Source organism: Eulemur rufifrons, chromosome 30 (genome assembly GCF_041146395.1).
Source record: "Eulemur rufifrons isolate Redbay chromosome 30, OSU_ERuf_1, whole genome shotgun sequence".
Lineage (NCBI taxonomy): Eukaryota > Metazoa > Chordata > Mammalia > Primates > Lemuridae > Eulemur > Eulemur rufifrons.
The window spans coordinates 43,818,402-43,837,753 of NC_091012.1; the positions used below are offsets into that span (position 1 = coordinate 43,818,402).

The 19,352-nt window shown below is 37.4% G+C and overlaps 1 protein-coding gene across 3 annotated transcripts in view; it reads right to left on the minus strand.

The window, feature by feature from the left end:
* The window catches only part of SLC25A14 (solute carrier family 25 member 14), a 33,952-nt gene continuing 14,600 nt past the window's right edge, over window positions 1-19,352 (minus strand). For all 3 annotated transcript variants that reach the window (XM_069463333.1, XM_069463331.1, XM_069463330.1), the window contains 5 exons: window positions 14,385-14,480; window positions 9,556-9,680; window positions 8,618-8,753; window positions 1,403-1,483; window positions 1-455 (listed from right to left, as the gene is read on the minus strand). In XM_069463333.1, the coding sequence (XP_069319434.1) occupies window positions 414-455; window positions 1,403-1,483; window positions 8,618-8,753; window positions 9,556-9,680; window positions 14,385-14,480 (480 nt within the window). In that variant the 3' untranslated portion in view covers window positions 1-413. The remainder of the gene's footprint in view (window positions 456-1,402; window positions 1,484-8,617; window positions 8,754-9,555; window positions 9,681-14,384; window positions 14,481-19,352) is intronic.

Genomic DNA, 19,352 nt, shown 5'->3' on the forward strand with positions numbered 1-19,352 from the left:
TTCTTCCAATAAATACTTTAATGAGAACTGAGGTCTGTAATATACATAGCAGTAATCGCCCTGGCCTATGCCTTATGCTCCTAGCCCAGGTCTGGGACTAACCAATTTCATTTAACCCTCATTTGGAAAGAAGGCCATTTTCAATGTCACCCATCAGTATCCATCTTCATAGAAGATACCAATCTGGGGCCAGAGTCTCAATGTTAACACTTCCTCCCAGGGAAAAGTTAACATGGTAACACAAACACATAACAACTTTGAGCCATCCTATTGTTCTTCCATCAGGAGGCCTTTAGGAGACCAACAGTTCAGTAAACACTTACAACTTTGTCAAAATACATTAGAACACAGAAAAGGGGGAAAAGACGAGAGTAGAAAGGCTGGCAGGGCTGGGCTCGCGTGTAATTCAGTCCTTAGATTTGAAGCCTCTTGAGCTGCTCGTATGTAATAAAAAACTGAGGAGTAAGTCATGGAAGATCACTGGGTTGATACTGAAAGCCAAACTCAATTCTAAAATTGTGCATTTCATTCTCTTAAATTAAGGTCTATGCTAAGTTTCATTTGCTTAAAAGCCTGTTTTAAAGCAACATCTGTCAAAGCAAGCATGCATTGAGTGCCCACCATGTGCCCATTATAACTGTTGGCATTTAACAATATAAACAGATTAAAATTCTAGTATACTTACAGTCTTCTGGGACAAACAGGACATACACAAACACAAAATAGCCAAGAACATTAACAACAACATATAATTCAGTGCTAGAGTAATTGTTACAAACATTAGTAATTACAACAATTCCAAAGAGGGAAGAGTCTCTATCAGCCTACAGACCCTGCCCAGTAGGGCAGGGAATTACTTTTCAACCCTGCAGTGCTCACCACTATACACACAACACCATACACAGTATTCAACACATGGCTCTGCACATAGTAGGCACTCAAACACAGCTAAAGCAGGGAGATTCACCCATGAGGAAAGAGCCCTACTTGGCTACGAATTCCTTCACCCCGTGAATGTTTTCTGTCCTGTTATTATTTCTCAGCTACTTTGGTCCTATAGTTAGTGGTGGAAAATCCAGAACATCTCAACATGGACTTTCCTGTGGGCATCTTCCATCAGGATTTCTAAAAACTTCATAGCCCCTTCCAGATTGGCTGTATTTGTTGCCATTTTGTTTTAAAGAGGAAAGTTTGACACATCTTTTCTACCCCCCTTTTTAGTTGGTATTAGCCACCAACTGAAAGCTGTTTCTTTAATTCCACCCTCGATGGTCACCAATAAGATGCTCAAGTTTTTCACTTGCCTAAAAGGATGTAATGATCAAATTTTCCTTCCCATAGCCTAGAATTACCTGGAAGCTTGAAGCATTTGCTTTCATTCTCTTGGGTTCTAAAAGGATACAATGATGTTCCAGGGTCCAAGTCGAAGCCAGTTTGGCCAAAATCCTTTATAGAGTGCAAAAAAGCCCTCATGTTTCCACATCTGAAGGAAAGATATAACAACAAAAAAAAAAAAAAAAAAAAAAAAAAACCAGAGTGAGTTCCCTTTTCTCTTTACATTTGACAATCATCATCTTCTACCTCCACCCCAGAGTAACTTACGGCTCCATGAATGGTCTTTTTTCTAAATATGCATTTTGAATTCGTATATAGTCTAAATCCATCCACCATTCAACATGTATTTACTGAGCACCTACTGTATGCAAGGCACTCTTCTTGATGCTGGGAATATAGTAGTAAACAAGACAGAAAAAGTGTCAGTGGTGGCCAGCCTCCAAGATGGCCCCCAGTGAAGCCTACCTCCAGTTCTTCATGCCCTTGTGTAGCCCTGACCCCACAACATATCACGATTGGTCTGTGTCACCAATAGAATATGGTAGTAGTGAACATATGTCACATCCATTGCTAGGTATTTTATATATAAGGTATCTGCCTTGTTCTCTGTTGGATCATTTACTCTGGAGGAAACCAGCTGCCATGTTATAAAGAGAAGCCTACATGGTGAGAAACTGAGGCCTCTAGCCAACAGGCACAAGGGATCTTTGAAGCAGATATCCCAGGCCAAGTTAAGGCTTTAAATGACTGCAGCCCTACCTGACATATGGACTACAACCACATGAGAAATCCTAAGCTAGAATCACTCAGCTAAGCTTGCTTCTCAATTCCTGGCCCACAGAAACTGCAAAATAATAAATGTTGTTTTAAGGCACTGAGTTTTGGGGTAATTTGTTACATAGCAAGAGATAAGTTATACAGTCCCTGCCCTCATGGAATGTATGTTCCAGTGGGGTTGACAAATAAATATACAAATTGGTAAACATTCTATCCAAAAATGATAAGTACTACAAGGAAAACTAAAGCAGGGGAAGAAAATAAGAGTTGGGTAAGTCACTATCTTTCTCTGAGTCTGTTTCATCATTGTAAATTCTGTGTAACACCATGGCCTGCCTCATGTGAATGCTTTGAGGATTACATGAGAAATAATGTGAACTGCTTTGAGTTTTGGTTTCCTACTTTATACAGTGCAGTCCTATACATAACAACTGAGTGGTCATGAGAATTCAATGTCAAATTATGCATGCCAAACGTTATAAACTGATGGTGTGTGCTGAATTCAGCCAGCAGAAACAGCTCATTTTTAATGGATGAATATCTACTAAGTAACTGCAATGTGTTAGGCATTGTGTTAGACACTGAAAAATGTTATTTTGCCCTTCCACTGGTGTAATGAAACCCATCACTGTACTAAAAAATGGATATATTTGGATAAGACAGTAATATGAAAAGCCAGTTTATAAATATCACTTATTCCATCCAGTAGATTAAGAACATTAGAGATAATTATCCTTACTAACCATTTTGGGGGAACAAATAGTAACATAATAAGGGCAATATTTATGGAAACATAGGGTAATATGCTTCCCTAAGGGATCTTAAATGCTGAATGTCTCAGACCAAAACTAATGTTGGAAAATTGTAAAAAACATACAAAATAAAACCCAGATGCAGATAACCTAGAATCATAAACTGTTAAATGACAAAGAACTTCTGAGATATAATCCAATACCATTACCTCTTAGCTGGACTACCACAATAGACTCCTAATTGGTCTAAAATCTTCACCTAGAAGTCAGAACAATCTTTCAAAATTATAAATCAGATCATGTCACTTTCCTGCTTAAAGCTCTTGAATGGCTTCCTGGTGATTTCATTCTAATTGCAAATTCTCTACAATGACCTATAAGATCCTACATGATTTAGCCTCAGCCTCTCTCTCCAGTTGTATTTCCTACTGCTTTCTCCTTCATTCACCACACTCAACCACACCAACCTTCTTTCTAACCCTTGAACATATCTACTTCATTCCCAACGGCCCTTTGTAACCTGTTCCCTCTTTATAAAATGCTTTTCTCCCAGTTCTTCACATGGCCACTTCCTTCTTACTCATCATTCAGATCTCAGCTCAAATGTCACCTCCTCACAGGCTTTTCCTGACTATCATAGCTGAAGTAGTTCCCCAAGACCAAGTCACTATTTCCATATGCTGTTATTTTTTTCATAGCATTTACTTCTATCTGAAATTATACTGTGCCTTCTTTGTGTTTTTATTGTCTGTCTTCCTCAACTAGAATATAATCTGCAAGAGAGCAGGGACTATGTCTTGTTCACCATTACATCCTTACCACCACCTAACACGGTGTCTGGCACATTAAAGTTTCCAATAAATAGTTGTTGAATAAATGAACACACAAATACAGTAAGAGTCTCTAACACTCCTGTGAGCCATCTGCATCATTATAAAGCTTCAAAACAGTGACCAACTTCTTCACATTAGAACTGGGGGGCACTTTTTTGGTATGAGACAGCTGTGTGAAAACAAACTAGAACTTCTGTAGATAAGCATAGAAAACAGGCTACTTCATGAAGTTATATAGGCTTGTTCATTTAATAAATAATTTGCTGTGGATAAACTGATAAACAAGATGCACACAGCTCTGCCTTCATGGAATTGAGAGTCTACTGGGGCAGACAGATATTAAAAGCAATTACAATAAAATTTAACAAATGTGAACAAAATGTGATACAGCCATATAATATTATTCAGCATAAAAAGGAACTGCTGATACATGTTATAACATGGATGAACCTGGAAAACATTATACTAAGTGAAAGAAGCCAGCCTCTAAAGGTCACATATTTATGATTTCATTTATATATATGAAATATCTAGAAGAGACAAATCTATAGAAAGTAGATTAGTGGTTGCTTAAGGCTAGAGGGATGGGGGAAAGCAGGTTAGAATGAGAGAGAACTAAAGGGTACAGGGTTTCTTTCTGAGGTCATGAAAATGTTCTAAAATTCGTTGTGGTGATGGTTACATGTATCTCATTTTTTTTTTATTCAACTTTATTTTTTTATTTCAGAGTATTATGAGGGTACAAACATTTTGGTTACATGATTATTTTTGTACAGTTTGAGTCAAAGTTATGTGTGTCTACCACCCAGATAGTGTGCACTGTACCTGTTAGGTGTGAATTTACCCATCCCCTGCTTGATTTTTGTTGAATTTTACTACCATATGTACACGAGTGTTGATCATTTAGTTCCAATTTAATATTGAGTACATGTGGTGTTTATTTTTCCATTCTTGTGATACTTCACTTAGGAGGATGGGTCTCCAGTTCCATCCAGGTTGTTACAAAAGGTATTAGTTCACCATTTTTTTATGTCTGAGTAATACACCATGGTGTGCATATACCACATTTTATTAATCCACTCATGTATTGATGGGCACTTGGGTTGTTTCCACATCTTTGTGATTGTGAATTGTGCTTCTATAAACATTCGAGTGCAAGTATCTTTTTTATAAAATGTCTTTTTTTCTTTTGGGTAAATACCCGGTAGTATCTCATTGTTCATACTAAAATACTAAATGCCAATTTGAATGAGTGAATTTTATGATATGTAAATTAGTCCTCAATAAAGGTATTTTAAAAAAATAAATGCAATGACAGAGGAAGTACAATAAACCATGTACACATAACCTAGTCGAATGCTCAGAGAAGGCCTTTGTGAAAAAGCAATGAGATCTGAAGAATGCCTAGGAACTAGCCAAGTGGTATTTAGGGTAGTGCAGCAGGTGTCTAACAAAGTATATGGCATGAGTGAAAACTTGGGGAAAAAAGAAAGCCTAGCACTGGAAACTGTTGAGTACATTTGGAATGTAGACTAAAGGTGATAGAAATATGGCTGTAGGAACAAAAAGCAGTCATATAGAGTCTTGCGTCAATGAGAAGCCATTAAAGGATTTTAGATGGGGGTGACAAGATGAGATGTGAAGCTGTTCTTTTCTATGTCAGAGATAAATGCATGACTCCATTCACCAAAGTGTTTTGAGACATTTAAGAATGAAATGAAAAATAATAAAGTATGATGCCATTATGTATAATGACAATATAGACCAAAGCCATTTTAAAGAATTTTGATAGCAAGTACATGAATCAGTGAGCAAATGTAAGCACCTTAAAGGTTACCATCAACATAAAAATTATGTTTCTGCAGACACAACCCAGCATAGTCGTCATAAGTACAAACTTTGGAATAAGAGAGAACCTGGATTATGTCTCATATCTGCTACTTATTGGCTGTGTAATCGTAAGTTACTGCTAACTCCGAACCTAAGTTTCCTCATTTATAAAATGGGGAAGGTAATACCTACTCCACAGAGTTGCTGTGAGAGTTAAAGGATATACTCTTACATATAGTGCCTGGCACATAATAAGCATTCAATAAATGCCAGCTATTGCTATATCATTGTACCTTCTATCTCCTCTTAGCCAATCTTCTTGAAAGAGTGTTTTATACCTGTCTACTTATCCTCACTTCCTAGGTGTTTATCTCCTTCTATTAGAATTTAAGTATCATGCAGGCAGGGACTGTTTTGTTCACCAGTGTATCCTCACCACCCTAGAACAGTGCCTCACATGTAAGACACAAACTCCTTTTTTAATTGAATGAATGAATAATTAAACACACTCCTCAATGAACAGCAATCTGGCTTTTGCAAACATCAATTCACCAATCCTCCTTTGGAAAATATTAATCCAACAGACACTTTGCAGTCCTTATCATACTGGTTCTCTCTATTACATGTGGCATTAAATAACAACTCATCCCTTCTTGAAACTCATTACTCCCTTGGCTTCCATGACACTACCCTCTCCTAAGTTTACTCATATCTTTTGAACTGTTACCTTTTGGTGTCTCTCCTGGTTCCTCACCTGCCAAGCCCTTAAAAACTGGTATTCCCCAGTGTTCTTTCCTTGGCCTACTGCCCTTCTCCCTACACCAGTGATTGTAAAATGCAGAAATACCAAAGGGGGCTTTTGCCAAACTATACTTTCTAGAGTCTGAGAATCAATACCTCAGTGAATAACTATTGCTGGAAAGTTTTATAGTACTCCAGTATGCTGGGAAGGCAAAAAGGTTGGGAACTCCTCTACCTGCACTCCTTGGTCAACTCTCTCCATAGTTCGGTACCACCTGTGTGATAATGACTCCACAGGCTCTTGTCTATATCCATGAACTCTCTCCTGAGTTAGGGCTAATATATCCAAATGTATCCACTGGATGTTCCTTGTGCACATCAAACTAAGTGTCCAAAACTATGATGACTCCCACAAAACCTGCTCCTCCTTCTGTGGTGCCTCTGTCAATGAATGCCACCATCTGGTCACCAACTCCAAAAACCCAGAAATTATCTTTGACACCTCCTTTCTCCCACACCTCCCCACAACCAGTCAACCAAATCCTGTTGACTTTATTAACTAAATTATTCTCAACTCCATCCCATTTTCTATATCCCCACTGTCATGCTCAAGTTCAGCCCTTTATCCCCTCTTGCTGAGATCACTATAAGAGTCTTCTAATCAGCTTCCCTCTCTCTAGGTCAACGGTTCTCAAAATGTGATCCCCATACTAGCAGGATCAGTATTGCCTAGGAACTTGTTAAAAATGTAAATTCTCGGGTCCCACTCCAGACCTACTGAATCAGAATCTGGAAATGGGGCCAAGCTAATGGCATTTTAACAAGCCTTCCAGGTGATTCTGATGCATGTTAAACTTTTAAGAACCACTGCTCCAGACTTATTCCCTTAGATTAGTGGTCTTCAACCTGAACACTGCAATCATCTGAAAAGTTCTGAAAATATTGACACCTGGGTCTTACTCCTTAGGCTGAGTTAATTGGTCTAAAGTAAACAAGGGAGCTCTGAAAGTTCCCCAAGTGATTCCAATGTGCACCCAAAATTGAGAACCAGTGTCATAAAGTCCAGTCTCCACAAAGCCAGAGTGATTTATTTAAAACGCAAATCTGACCTGATTAAAAGCATTCTCTTTTTTTGGTTTGTTTCATTTTTAAACAGGATCTCTGTATGTTGCCCTGGTCTCAAACTCCCAGGCTCAAGCGATCCTCCCACCTCAGCCTCCTGAGTACCTGGGATTACAGGCATACGCTACCATGTCCAGCTCTAAAAGCTTACAATGACTCCCCATCAAGCTATAAAAAAAGTCCAAGCACCTCAGTATAGCATTCAATACCCTTTATAACCTAACCAACTCTTAGCCACCAACATGAGGAAGGTATTATAGTGTAGAGGTTAAAAATGTCAGTTTGAAGCCAAATGATCTGAGTTTAAATTCCAGCTCTCCCACTTACTAGCTGTGAAAACTTGGGCAGGTTACTTAATCTCTCACTGCTTCAGTGTCTACCTCATGGGGCAATGGTGAGGATTAAATGAATGAATACATCTAAGTCTCATTAGGGTAGTTCCTGACACACAATAAAGCACTCAACAAAGGTTAGTTATTATCATTCAAGATGCCACCACCTACAAGGAGTGTATCTCAAACTTTTGGGCTAAAATTTCCTTCCACAGAACTCTGAGTTTATCACTTACCAGGCTGCACTGATTATCTGTTTGTATACCTACAATACTTTTGTAATAGCTATAATTTCTCTGTAACTACTAAACTGGTGCGTGATATATAATAAATAATTGTTAAACAAAACTGATACTAGCAGAGAAACCATATAGCAAAATCACATTTTAGCCCTAAATTTGTTTTTGTAGCAGTAATATCACCAGTAATTACATAATACATTTGTGATATTCAGTTTCCTACAAACATAACAGCAGAAACTTTCAAAGCCAATATGAACAATAGCATGGCCTTGAAATGAAATCAAGTACCAGGGTTTGTTTGTTTTTTTAAGTACCAGGTTTTTTATTACATGGTCTCTCTTATCTGAAGTGGGCAAATGGGAATATATTAAGTCTTTTAGATCAATAATTCTATATGGTACTATTAATAAAGTATCCTGTATTCTCAAGCACTTGAATTGGAATAATAATATTAAGGACCACTGTACATCACCAGATTGCCAAGGAGACAGCTTTTTTTTTTTTTTTTTTTTTTACCTGGGAATGATTCTGAGAGGCTACTAAAAATATACATAATGATTCTTTCATCTTCAGAATGATAACGAATAATAAGACTGAAAGGTCTGAGACATCAAAGAAAACTAAAATGTACCCCAAATCCACAATGTGCATACCTTCAAAATACCATCCAAAGTACCCTTGTAGAGGTCCACATGTCCCACGATTGCCCTCTGGTTCATCATGCGAGTTCGTACCACATCAACCGGATTGGAGGCCAGAGCCCCAGCCAAGCCGCATGTAAAGCTGGAACTAAAGATGAAACTGGAACTAAACTTTAAGAAGATAGATTGCCCCCACTTTCACCCTCTGCCCACTTAAACAGAAATTAGGCCAACCATAAATGTATAATAACTCAGATCCAATCAGATAAAACCTGGTGCTTGCCCTTTCATTATGACCTAAAGAGAAAGGAAATGTATACTAGAGAAACACCATACAAAGGTTGCCCCTTCAGTTTTCCATCTGAAACTTAGCCTCTTTCTTAAAGGAGACAGTTTATAAACTTAACAAGATCCCTAAGTAGGAAATGTCACACACCATCTATTAGTTACATAAAATTTTCAAACCACCATATCAAATGCCAGATGCATTTGAGTAGCAAAATATCATAAAGATTTCAAGACAAAGAAAATGTAAGATGAGATTAACAACAGTCTTCGGCCAAAAACTATGCTTTAGTTTCACAGACCCTATAAAATTTCACCCTTTTTTCTCATTCCCATTGAGAAAAGTTTGCTTTCTGATACAAAATTAACCAAAGCAAATAATAGATGTGCTTATCAGATACAGAGGCTGTGTATCAATAAATTCAAATCCTATAGACCTCTAGTAGACTGCTGTATTAGACACTGCTTCCAAGTACCCAAATACCCATACCACCTGAGATCTCTGTGAAGTGTAAAGTGTTCAGAAGATTTGAAGTTCTGGTAATAGGACAGACAAGGGTATTTAGGCCATACGTACCAGTTGTCAATTCCACTTGAGGACTTCAGTAAAAGAGGTTTGCTCAAAATGCTGGAAATACAGAATGAGCACAACCTATCCTACTTACACAAAGTGAGTTAAAATTGTGTCACCCATCATTCCTGACAATATTAAGTGTTTCTTGGTAATGTCATAGACTGGTAGCTCCACTCCTACAACAATAGCAGCACGCTGAGCAGTTGGGACCACACCCTACGAAACACAAGTGACATTAGACACCAAGGAAATGCAAAGGGAATGACATAAGTCTTAAAGTGAACAAAATAGGTCAGGAGTTTAAAAGTGCCAGAAAAATCCAAGTCTGAAGTACAGAGGTCACTCTTTCAAATCAATGACTAATACTCGAACACTTATAAATTCCCAATTCATTTGCTGTATTAAAAATAAAATAATGATATGACACCCAAAGCACAAGAGACAAAAGCAAAAAATAAATTGGACTTAATCACAATTTAAAACTTATGTGATTCAAAAGATACCACCAAGAAAATGAGGAGTCAACCCATACAATGGAAAAAAATATTTGCCAATCATATATCTGCCAAGGAACTAGTATCCAGGATATATAAAGAACACTTATAACACAACTGTCAATTAAAAAATGGGCAAAAGATCTGAAGACATTTCCCTCAAAGAAGATATATAAATGGCCAGTAAGCATATGAAAAGATGTTCAACATCATTAGTCATTAGGGAAATGCAAATCAAAACCATAATGACATATCATTTCATAGCTACTAGAATGGCTATATTTTTTTAAAAGTAAAAGAACAAGTGTTGGTAAAGATGTGGAGAAATTGGAACCCTTATACTGCTGGTAGGAATGTAAAATGGGGCAACCACTATGGAAAACAATTTGGCATTTCCTCAAAAAGTTAAACAGAATTACCATACAATCCAGCAATTCCACACCTAGGTATATACCCAAGAGAATTGAAAACATTATGTTCATGCAAAAATATGTACATGGATGCTCATAGCAGCATTATTCATAATAGCCAGAAAGTACAAAACCCCAAATGCTCATTGATTGATGAGGGGATAAACAAAATGTGGCATATCCATACAATGGAATTATTATTCAGCCATAAAAAGAAATGAAGTACTGATACATGCTGCAACATGGATGAACCTTGAAAATAGTATGCTGAATGGAAGATGCCAGTCACAAAAGACTACATACTGTATGATTGCATTTATGTGAAATATCTAGAATTGGCAAATCTATAGAGACAGAAAGTACAGTAGTGGTTATCTAGAGCCAGGCATGGTGGCTCACGCCTATAGTCCCAGCTACTTGGGAGGCTGAGGCAGGAGGATTGCTTGAGCCCAGGAGTTCAAGGCTGTAGTGAGTTGTGATGGCATCACTGCACACCAGCCTGGGTAACAGACCAAGACCCTGTCTCTTAAAAAAAAAATTGAAAATAACATACCATAGGGACAACTGCTTTCTGGGATAACTGTTATACTAAAGTGTTCAATCATCTCTAAGTTCCCAAACTCAATTTATTAAGTGGAAATGTAGTTGTGCTGAGATGCTTGATTCTGCTGATGTGGCTAGCCAAACAGCGCCTTCTCTTTGACTCTTCTGCATGTTTCACTCTGTTAAAAAGGATGACCTTCACAGAAGATTACTACGGTGAATAGTAAGGCTCCAAACTGGAGCCCACAGGCTAAAATGAGGCCACAGGCCGGGCGCGGTGGCTCACGCCTGTAATCCTAGCACTCTGGGAGGCTGAGGCAGGTGGATCGCTCGAGGTCAGGAGTTCGAGACCAGCCTGAGCAAGAGTGAGACCCCATCTCTACTAAAAATAGAAAGAAATGATCTGGCCAACTAAAAAATATATATAGAAAAAATCAGCCGGGCATGGTGGCGCATGCCTGTAGTCCCAGCTACTCGGGAGGCTGAGGCAGTAGGATCGCTTAAGCCCAGGAGTTTGAGGTTGCTGTGAGCTAGGCTGACGCCACGGCACTCACTCTAGCCCAGGCAACAGAGTGAGACTCTGCCTAAAAAATAAAAAAACAAAATAAAATAAATATATAAAATGAGGCCACAGACATGTTTTGTGTGGCCCACACAGTGTTTCTAAGATTGAATCAGTTGCCAACATATAAAAAAATCAGGACATTTCACATAGAAATCTGGCTTCTCTTGAAAGGCCAGAAAATTTGGCCACACTGGGCTCACCATCAGTGCATGGCAGCAATGGGCTGGAGCTAAGGAGCAGCTGTCCTCTTTCAAGAGGGCCAGTACTCTCCAGTTCACCACTGTCCCCACCCCACAACTGTCTTTCCAACTCTGAGGTAAGTGCCGGTTACACTTTGTTATCGTACTTGTGCTGTTTTTTTCTCACAATGAAGTTAGGAAGAAAGTAAAATGTTCCCAGTACCCATGTTATTAATATAATCAAAGCAGGAAAATAAAACAGACGAACAGAACCACGTGTTTGAAGATAAATACAAACATATTTCTTTGTTAAAGTGAAAAAATATTCCTATATTTCTAATATGCAAATAAAACATGTCAGTCTTAACAGAATTCATAACACAATGTATTTTGCTTCTTTTTTTTTCTTTTTGAGACAGGGTCTCGCTCTGTCACTTGGGACTAGAGTGCAATGGCATCATCATAGCTCACTGCAACCTAAATTCCCAAGCTCAAGCAATCCTCCTGCCTCAGCCTTTCAAATAGCTGGGACTACAGGCGTGCACCACCACACCTGGCTAATTTTTTTTTATTTTTTGTAGAGACAGGGTCTCACTGTGTTGCCTGGGCTGGTCTCAAACTCCTGGCCTCAAGATATCCTCCCACCTCAGCCTCCCAAAGTGCTGGGATTACAGGTGTGAGCTACCACACTCAGCCTGTACTTCACTTCTTTATGTTACATGCCTAAGTCACGTAAGTAGCCTGGATTATAAAAGTAGCTATGTTCACTTTCTCAAAAAATAAACCTATTACTACCATATAATCTAGCAATTCCACTTCTGGATGTATACCCAAAGGAACTGAAAGCAGGGTTCCACAGGGATATTTGCACACTCATGCACAGCAGCATCATTCACAACAGCCAAAAGGTATTGTGAATCCAGTGTCCATCAATGGTTGAATGGATAAAGAAAATGTGGTATATACATAAAATGGAATATTATGCAGCTTTAAAAACGAAGAAGATTCTGACACATGCTACCACATGGATGAACCTTGAGGACATAATGCTAAGCAAAATAAGCCAGTCACAAAAAGACAAACCCTATATAATTCCACTTACATGAGGTACCTAGAGTGGTAAAACTGATAGACAGAAAGTAGAATGGGGGTTTCCAGGGGGTGGAGAAAGGAGAAATGGGGAGTTGTTTAATAGGTATAGTTTGAGTTTCACAAGATAAAGAGTTCTGGAGGTGAGTTCCACAACAATGTGAATGTACTTAACACTATTGAACCATACACTTAAAAATGGTTAGGATGATAAATTTTAGGTTATGTGCAATTTACCACAATTAGAAATAAAAGATAAAGTAGCTGTGCTCTCCTGAAAAACCTCCAATTCTACATATTGCTCTGTCTTTTGTCCCTCGGTATCAGTTTGTGAAAAAGTTCTAGTTAATTCCATCTTCTGGCTTTAAATTATACTAATCAAGAAAGTATACCCTGCTGTTATCAAAAAGTAAACCTCAAGGATCATTAATGGATGTAAAGACCATTAGGTAAAAGATGATTAGATATCAGGATATATACATGCTGCTAGACTATCACCCCAGAGATTACTTGCTAAATGCAAAGGGGGAAAAAACTTCTTTTACAATGATGAGATCTGGTAGAATCATCCTACCAAGTAATCAAATTTGGCACCACTAGTCATGGGACAACCAAACATTATGTGCCTCTTGCTATGATGAAATATGAAATATACAGCATCACCTACAAAGCTCTCCTACCAAAAATGTTTCACATGGATCTAATCAAGCCAATGGACCCAACCTTCAGTTTATTGGAAATGTGATAATGGTATTGTTATTATGTAGGAGAATGTTCTTATTCTTAGGGAATGCACAGTGAAGTATTTAGGTGAATGCTATGATGTCTGCAATTTACTTTCATATAGTTTAGCTAAAAAAAGAAAAGCATAAATATAGTAAATATGGTCAAACTTTACAGTCATTTAATCCAGGTCATGGGTATGTAGTTCATAGTTCTGTTCTTTCAATTATTCTTTATTTTTGAAACTTTTTATCATAAGTTACAGAAAATTACAAAGGAAAAAAAATAGCAAAGCTCTCGTTTTTATTTAAAAGTCTATTAATGGATTTCCCAATTCCACTCTCTGTATATTCTACTTATTAATATTACAATATTTAACAATTAAAAGTAGATTAAAAATTATGGCAACAATGACAACAAAAAGGCAAAGTATAGATAGAAGACAAAGATAATATGACAAAATGTCAACAGAAATTATCTCTAGGTGGTGGGACTACTGGATTTTTTTTTTTACTTTTCTGTATTTTCTCAATATTTTATACTATCTTTTACTTTTTATAAGGTTAAAAAAAATTGTCTTAGGTAACAATTTTTGAACATAAGCACTACAGAGACACATATTGCTGTGTTAGTACAGAACTGGCAAAAAAAAAAAAAAAACACTGAAGAACTAAATTCACTGTCAATGTAAACAAACCAAAATGGCTATCTCAAATAATGTAATAACTTTCCCCACATATGCAATCCCAAAATGTTAAGCAGAAATAAAGACCAATGATAAGTTTTGGTCCTTTCATAGGTGATGAGGAGCTTCTTACCCTATTATAATTCACAATTTTATGGCTTTACATAAAAAAGTTTTCTTTGCAAATTCTAGAACTGATAGTATAAAACACTACCAGGAAAAGAGTACTTACTCTCCACAGACCCCTGGTGCCTTCCTGTTGGTATATATCGATGAAGCTGCCAATCATGCTCCCTTGGAACAGGCTTCCTTGAGCCTGCATCCGAATCTAAAAGAAGAGGTGAACATTTTGTTTTGATAGAAAGAACCAAAATGAGATGTTTTACTCCTTTAAAATTAAGAAAACAGTATTTGGGAATTATCAGAAAAATCTCTATTATGATGAAATTAATGAGTTAAACTGTATTATAGAAAGAATGTAATTTGTGTCATAGTGTATTTTATAAAGATGATTTTCATCACATTCCTCATACGAAGTCCATCATTTCTGAAGTAGAAAATTTGGGGAAAAGGAAGAACAAATAGCAGGTGTAGAAAATGATTCATTTAAAATATGATTAGTGGAAAATTAGAAACCTAAATATCCAAAAACAACAACACAGATTGGTTACATAAATTATGATACATCCATTTAATGGAATACTATGAAGCCATAAAATTCTGTCGGACAATAATATTTGTTGATACTGAAAGATGTCAAAAATTAATTTCCAAATATAAAAGAAGGTTACAAAGTAGTATATATGTCATTTTTATTAAAAACACATGTAAACTTAAATATATCCCTAAATACCAGGAGACTGGAGAAACACACACATCCAAATATTGACAGTGGTTTATATCTGAGTGGTGAGGCTACAAGTAAGCATTTTTCTCTGTTTTTTTTTCCTGCTTTCCATTGTTTTCTACATTGAACATGCATTGCTTATGTAATCGTAAAAAGCAAAAAATGTTTTAAAATGTAATTTTATGCTTACAAGACCTTAAATTGAGTTTTATTTGTAAAAAGCACGATATTATATTCTGCCAAGTAGCCTTTGAGAGCTACAAGAAAGGAAATACAGTATTAAATAGTCATGTAAAAGATTTGGTACAATTTCCCACAGACTCCAAACAAATATAATCAATCATAGGAGTCAGTCACTAAATACTAGTGCCCAAACGTACAGCTGATTTTCATGAAGCACAACTCTAGCATTCAAGATTTCAATAAATGTCCTTGGTAAGTCATGTAACAGCAGCATGCTTTTATGCAGAAATTCAACTGTTACTACTAAGAGTTTTGAAATAAAAACCTAAGCCCAATTAAATCAAGAGACAAACTACCATAAAGACAAATCAAAACTACAAATACCCTATGATAAGTAGAAGATGTCTTTAAGGAGGTGATTGCTGAGCACGATCAGGACCAGGGTGAGGCAAGTGAAGTACTTTCCTTCGGTGAGAAATGTAAGGGGGCACAAAATGCTCAGTAATCAAAATAAATAGTATCTTAATGCAATATTTTCAAAAAATCAAAATTAATCCACAAAAATCCATGATGATGGATCAAATATCAAAATTTTAACTAAAGCTAGGATTCAACAGGGCCAGGATTAGGGTGAGGTGAGTGAAATGAATTATATAAAATTTTTATAACTGGTTTATCATTAATTTTTGAATTAATTTTGATTTTTTAAAAAAATGTTGCATAAAATGTTACTTATATTGATTACTGAGTTTTTTGGCACCCTCTTACATTTTGTACCCAAGGGGAGTGCCTCACTTGTTTTACCCTAGGTCTGGCCCCGTTTCTGAGCATAGTCTTGAAGGACAAATTTACCAGGAAAAGGAAAAAAGGCAATGCAGGGAGAAAGAGAGCTACATGCACAAAAGCAAAGAAGCAATACATAGTAGATCAGATATGGATTTAGATCACTCTGGCTTCAGTCTGGAGATGGGTTGAGAAAGTACACACTAGAGTGAAAAGCCAAGTTAGGAGGCTTCTGAGATGAGTGCCTATAATAGGAATGGTGGGGAAACAACAAATTTGAAAAATATTTATGAGGTAAAATCTACAGAACTCGATACCTGATTCAGTACTAAAAGGAAACAGAGATAGAAGAATACAGGATGATCTAGGTTTCCAGTTTGGATGACCCAGTAGATCTGGCTGGGTAGTTGTGGTAGATTACTAGCTGTCCCCCAACATCTATTCTCCCCTTCTTCAATAGAGTTTTAGTTGGGCACATGGTCCCCCAATTGGAGACATTTCCCAGCCTTCCTTTCAGCTAGATATAGTCATGGAACTAAGTCCTTCAGAATTAAATGTGAACAGAAATAGTAGTTGAAACTTCTCTGTCTCTTGCTTCAAAGGAAATCGCCTCTATTTCAGAATAGCCAAACAGCCCTACTTAATAAGAAAAAGTTCTTCCTTGCAGAAGAATTCTAGCTAAGAAACATGGAACGAATGACAGAATTAGAAAAATCACCATTTTGCAGCCTTTGGTGAAATAACTGATTCAGGTAATGGTCACCAATAGAGGAAACTATTAGATGAAGGGTCAACAGGAAACTTTACAAAGGAGGAATAAGGCTGTCACACCTGAATTTACTGATCTTAACATCCCTAATATTGGGACAATCAAACATTGTATGCCTCCTCACATGACTCAGTATGACCTTTACAGATACCTTCCATTTACAGAAATAGACGGTTTAGAGAGATAAGTTAAATGACCTCACAAGGAAGCAAACAGACAAATCCAGAACTTGGAAACTCTACAGGATAACTGACCCAGTTTATTCAACAAGTTAATGGTAAAAATGAAAAAAACAAAGGTGTGTGGGTGGCAGTGGGGTACTTCAGAGTAAAAAGGACTTAAGAAACATAACTATTAGGCAGGGCCTGGTGGCTCATGCCTGTAATCCTAGGTCTCTGGGAGGCCGAGGTGGGCAGATCATTAGAGCTCAGGAGTTCGAGACCAGCCTGAGCAAGAGCAAGACCCCGTCTCTACTAAAAAAATAGAAAGAAATTATATGGACAGCTAAAAATATATATAGAAAAAATTAGCCGGGCATGGTGGCACATGCCTGTAGTCCCAGCTACTCGGGAGGCTGAGGCAGGAGGATCACTTGAGCCCAGGAGTTTGAGGTTGCTGTGAGCTAGGCTGACGCCACAGCACTCTAGCCCAGGCAAAAGAGTGAGAGTCTGTCTCAAAAAAAAAGAAAAAAAAAAAAGAAAAGAAAAGAAAAAAGTATGTGAGGGGAAATGACAATATCTGGAATGTTCTTTAAAAGAATTCAGAATAAAAGGAATAATGAAGCAGGTATAGCAAAATCTTAGCTGTTGAATCTAGGCAATGTATACAAAGATGTTCACTGTACTATTATTATTCTTCGGTATGTTTGAAATTGTTCATCAAAAACTACATATTTAAAGATTTAAACTGCTAACAAAAATGTAGGCCACACATGAGATATACCCGAAGGCCAAACACCCATCACCAGGTAAGCAAAACTTACGTCATCCTGATTTCCCCCAAAATTCTCTAATCATAAACACAGAACGTAAGTTTTACATCCTTGTCAGCATGCTTCAGTGAAATGAAACCAATCCACTATAGACAATCAGCTTAAACAGTTGTTTGCCTTTAAAAGAACAATAATTTATAACAGCCAATCATGAAAAAGGTCAAAATACTTCCTCCTCTGTGCTTTACAAACTGTGCTATAACTGCTGTAAGGTGAGCTGCTTATCACTTGGTTTGAAGTATCCTAGATCATGATCTGTACTTTCTCTTACTGTGTGACAATAAACTTTTAAATTTTTCCTAACTTAATCTGATTTTATTTTTGACAAAACAAAAGGAAAATGCTTTCCCTTGACTCTCTCTCTTCCCATGGGAATGTAGGTGTGGTGGTGGTCCAACTTGAACCATACAGATTTTTAAAATACCACAGGACAGAGGTCAACAAACTTTTTCTATAAAGTGCCAGACGGTAAATATATTAGGCTTTGCAGGACTTAAGGCCCCTGTCCCAACTACTCAGCTCTGCCACTGACTCATAAAAGCAACCACAGACAATACATAAACAAATGGGGTGGCTGTGTTCCAATAAAACTTTATTTACAACAGGCAGGGGACCAGATTTGGCCCACAGATAGTAGTTTGCCAATCCTTGCCCTAGGAGATAATGGCAGTGCAACAAAATCAATGAAACCTGGATCACGGATGACTGCATAGAGTAGGGCCACCCCACCAGCATAAACCGCTCTCCTCCAGACTGTTACATGAGGGAGAAATAAACTTGTATATTGTCTGAGGCCTTGTATTTTTTAGTCTCTTTGTTATAGAAGCTTAGCCTATATACCCTGATACTGTGAAAGCCAAAGTCTTAAGAATGAAAATGGTCAACCAGGGAGAAACTGTAGGACAAAAGAGCTAAAGATGGAACTTTGAGTCGGAGAAGATAGAGATTTACGGTAGGTGCAGAATAAAAGCCCACAAATGAAACCAAGGAGTATGAAAACTAGAAGAATCTAAATATTGTGGTGTCAAAATGAGAGGAGAATTTCAAGTAAAAGGAATTAGTCAAAATTGGTTAAGTAAGATGAGAACTAAATGTCCACTGGATTGGATAATGTGGAAATTGCTGCTGACCCTGGGGAGAGTAGTTTCAATCAAGTAGCAGGAGTGATTACAGCAGGTTATGGAGGGATAGAGGGTAAGGACTATTCTTTGTAAAATCTGGATAAGAAGAGAAGAAAAAGGTGGTATTTTGAGGAAGTCAGAGGGTCAAGAAGAAGTATTTTAGGATAGAAAGACGTGCACATATCTATCATTTGAGGGGAGGTAACCAGTAAAGAGGAAGAGGCTGAAGATAAGAGAAAAAGAGGATAAATGATAGAGAAAGGTTCCTAATGAAACAGAAGTGAGTAACAGCAGAGTAAAGCCAGGGTTTTTTAACTTGACTGTATATCAGAACCACCCGGAGGGCTTGTCAAAACACAGACTGCTAGGCCCCATTCCACATCTTTCTGATTAACTAGTTGTGGAGTAGGGCCTGAGAATTTGCATTTCTAACAAGTTCCCAGGTAATGCTGATGCAGTTGGTCTGGAGAACCATACTTTGAGAACCACTACAGTAGAGACAAGGT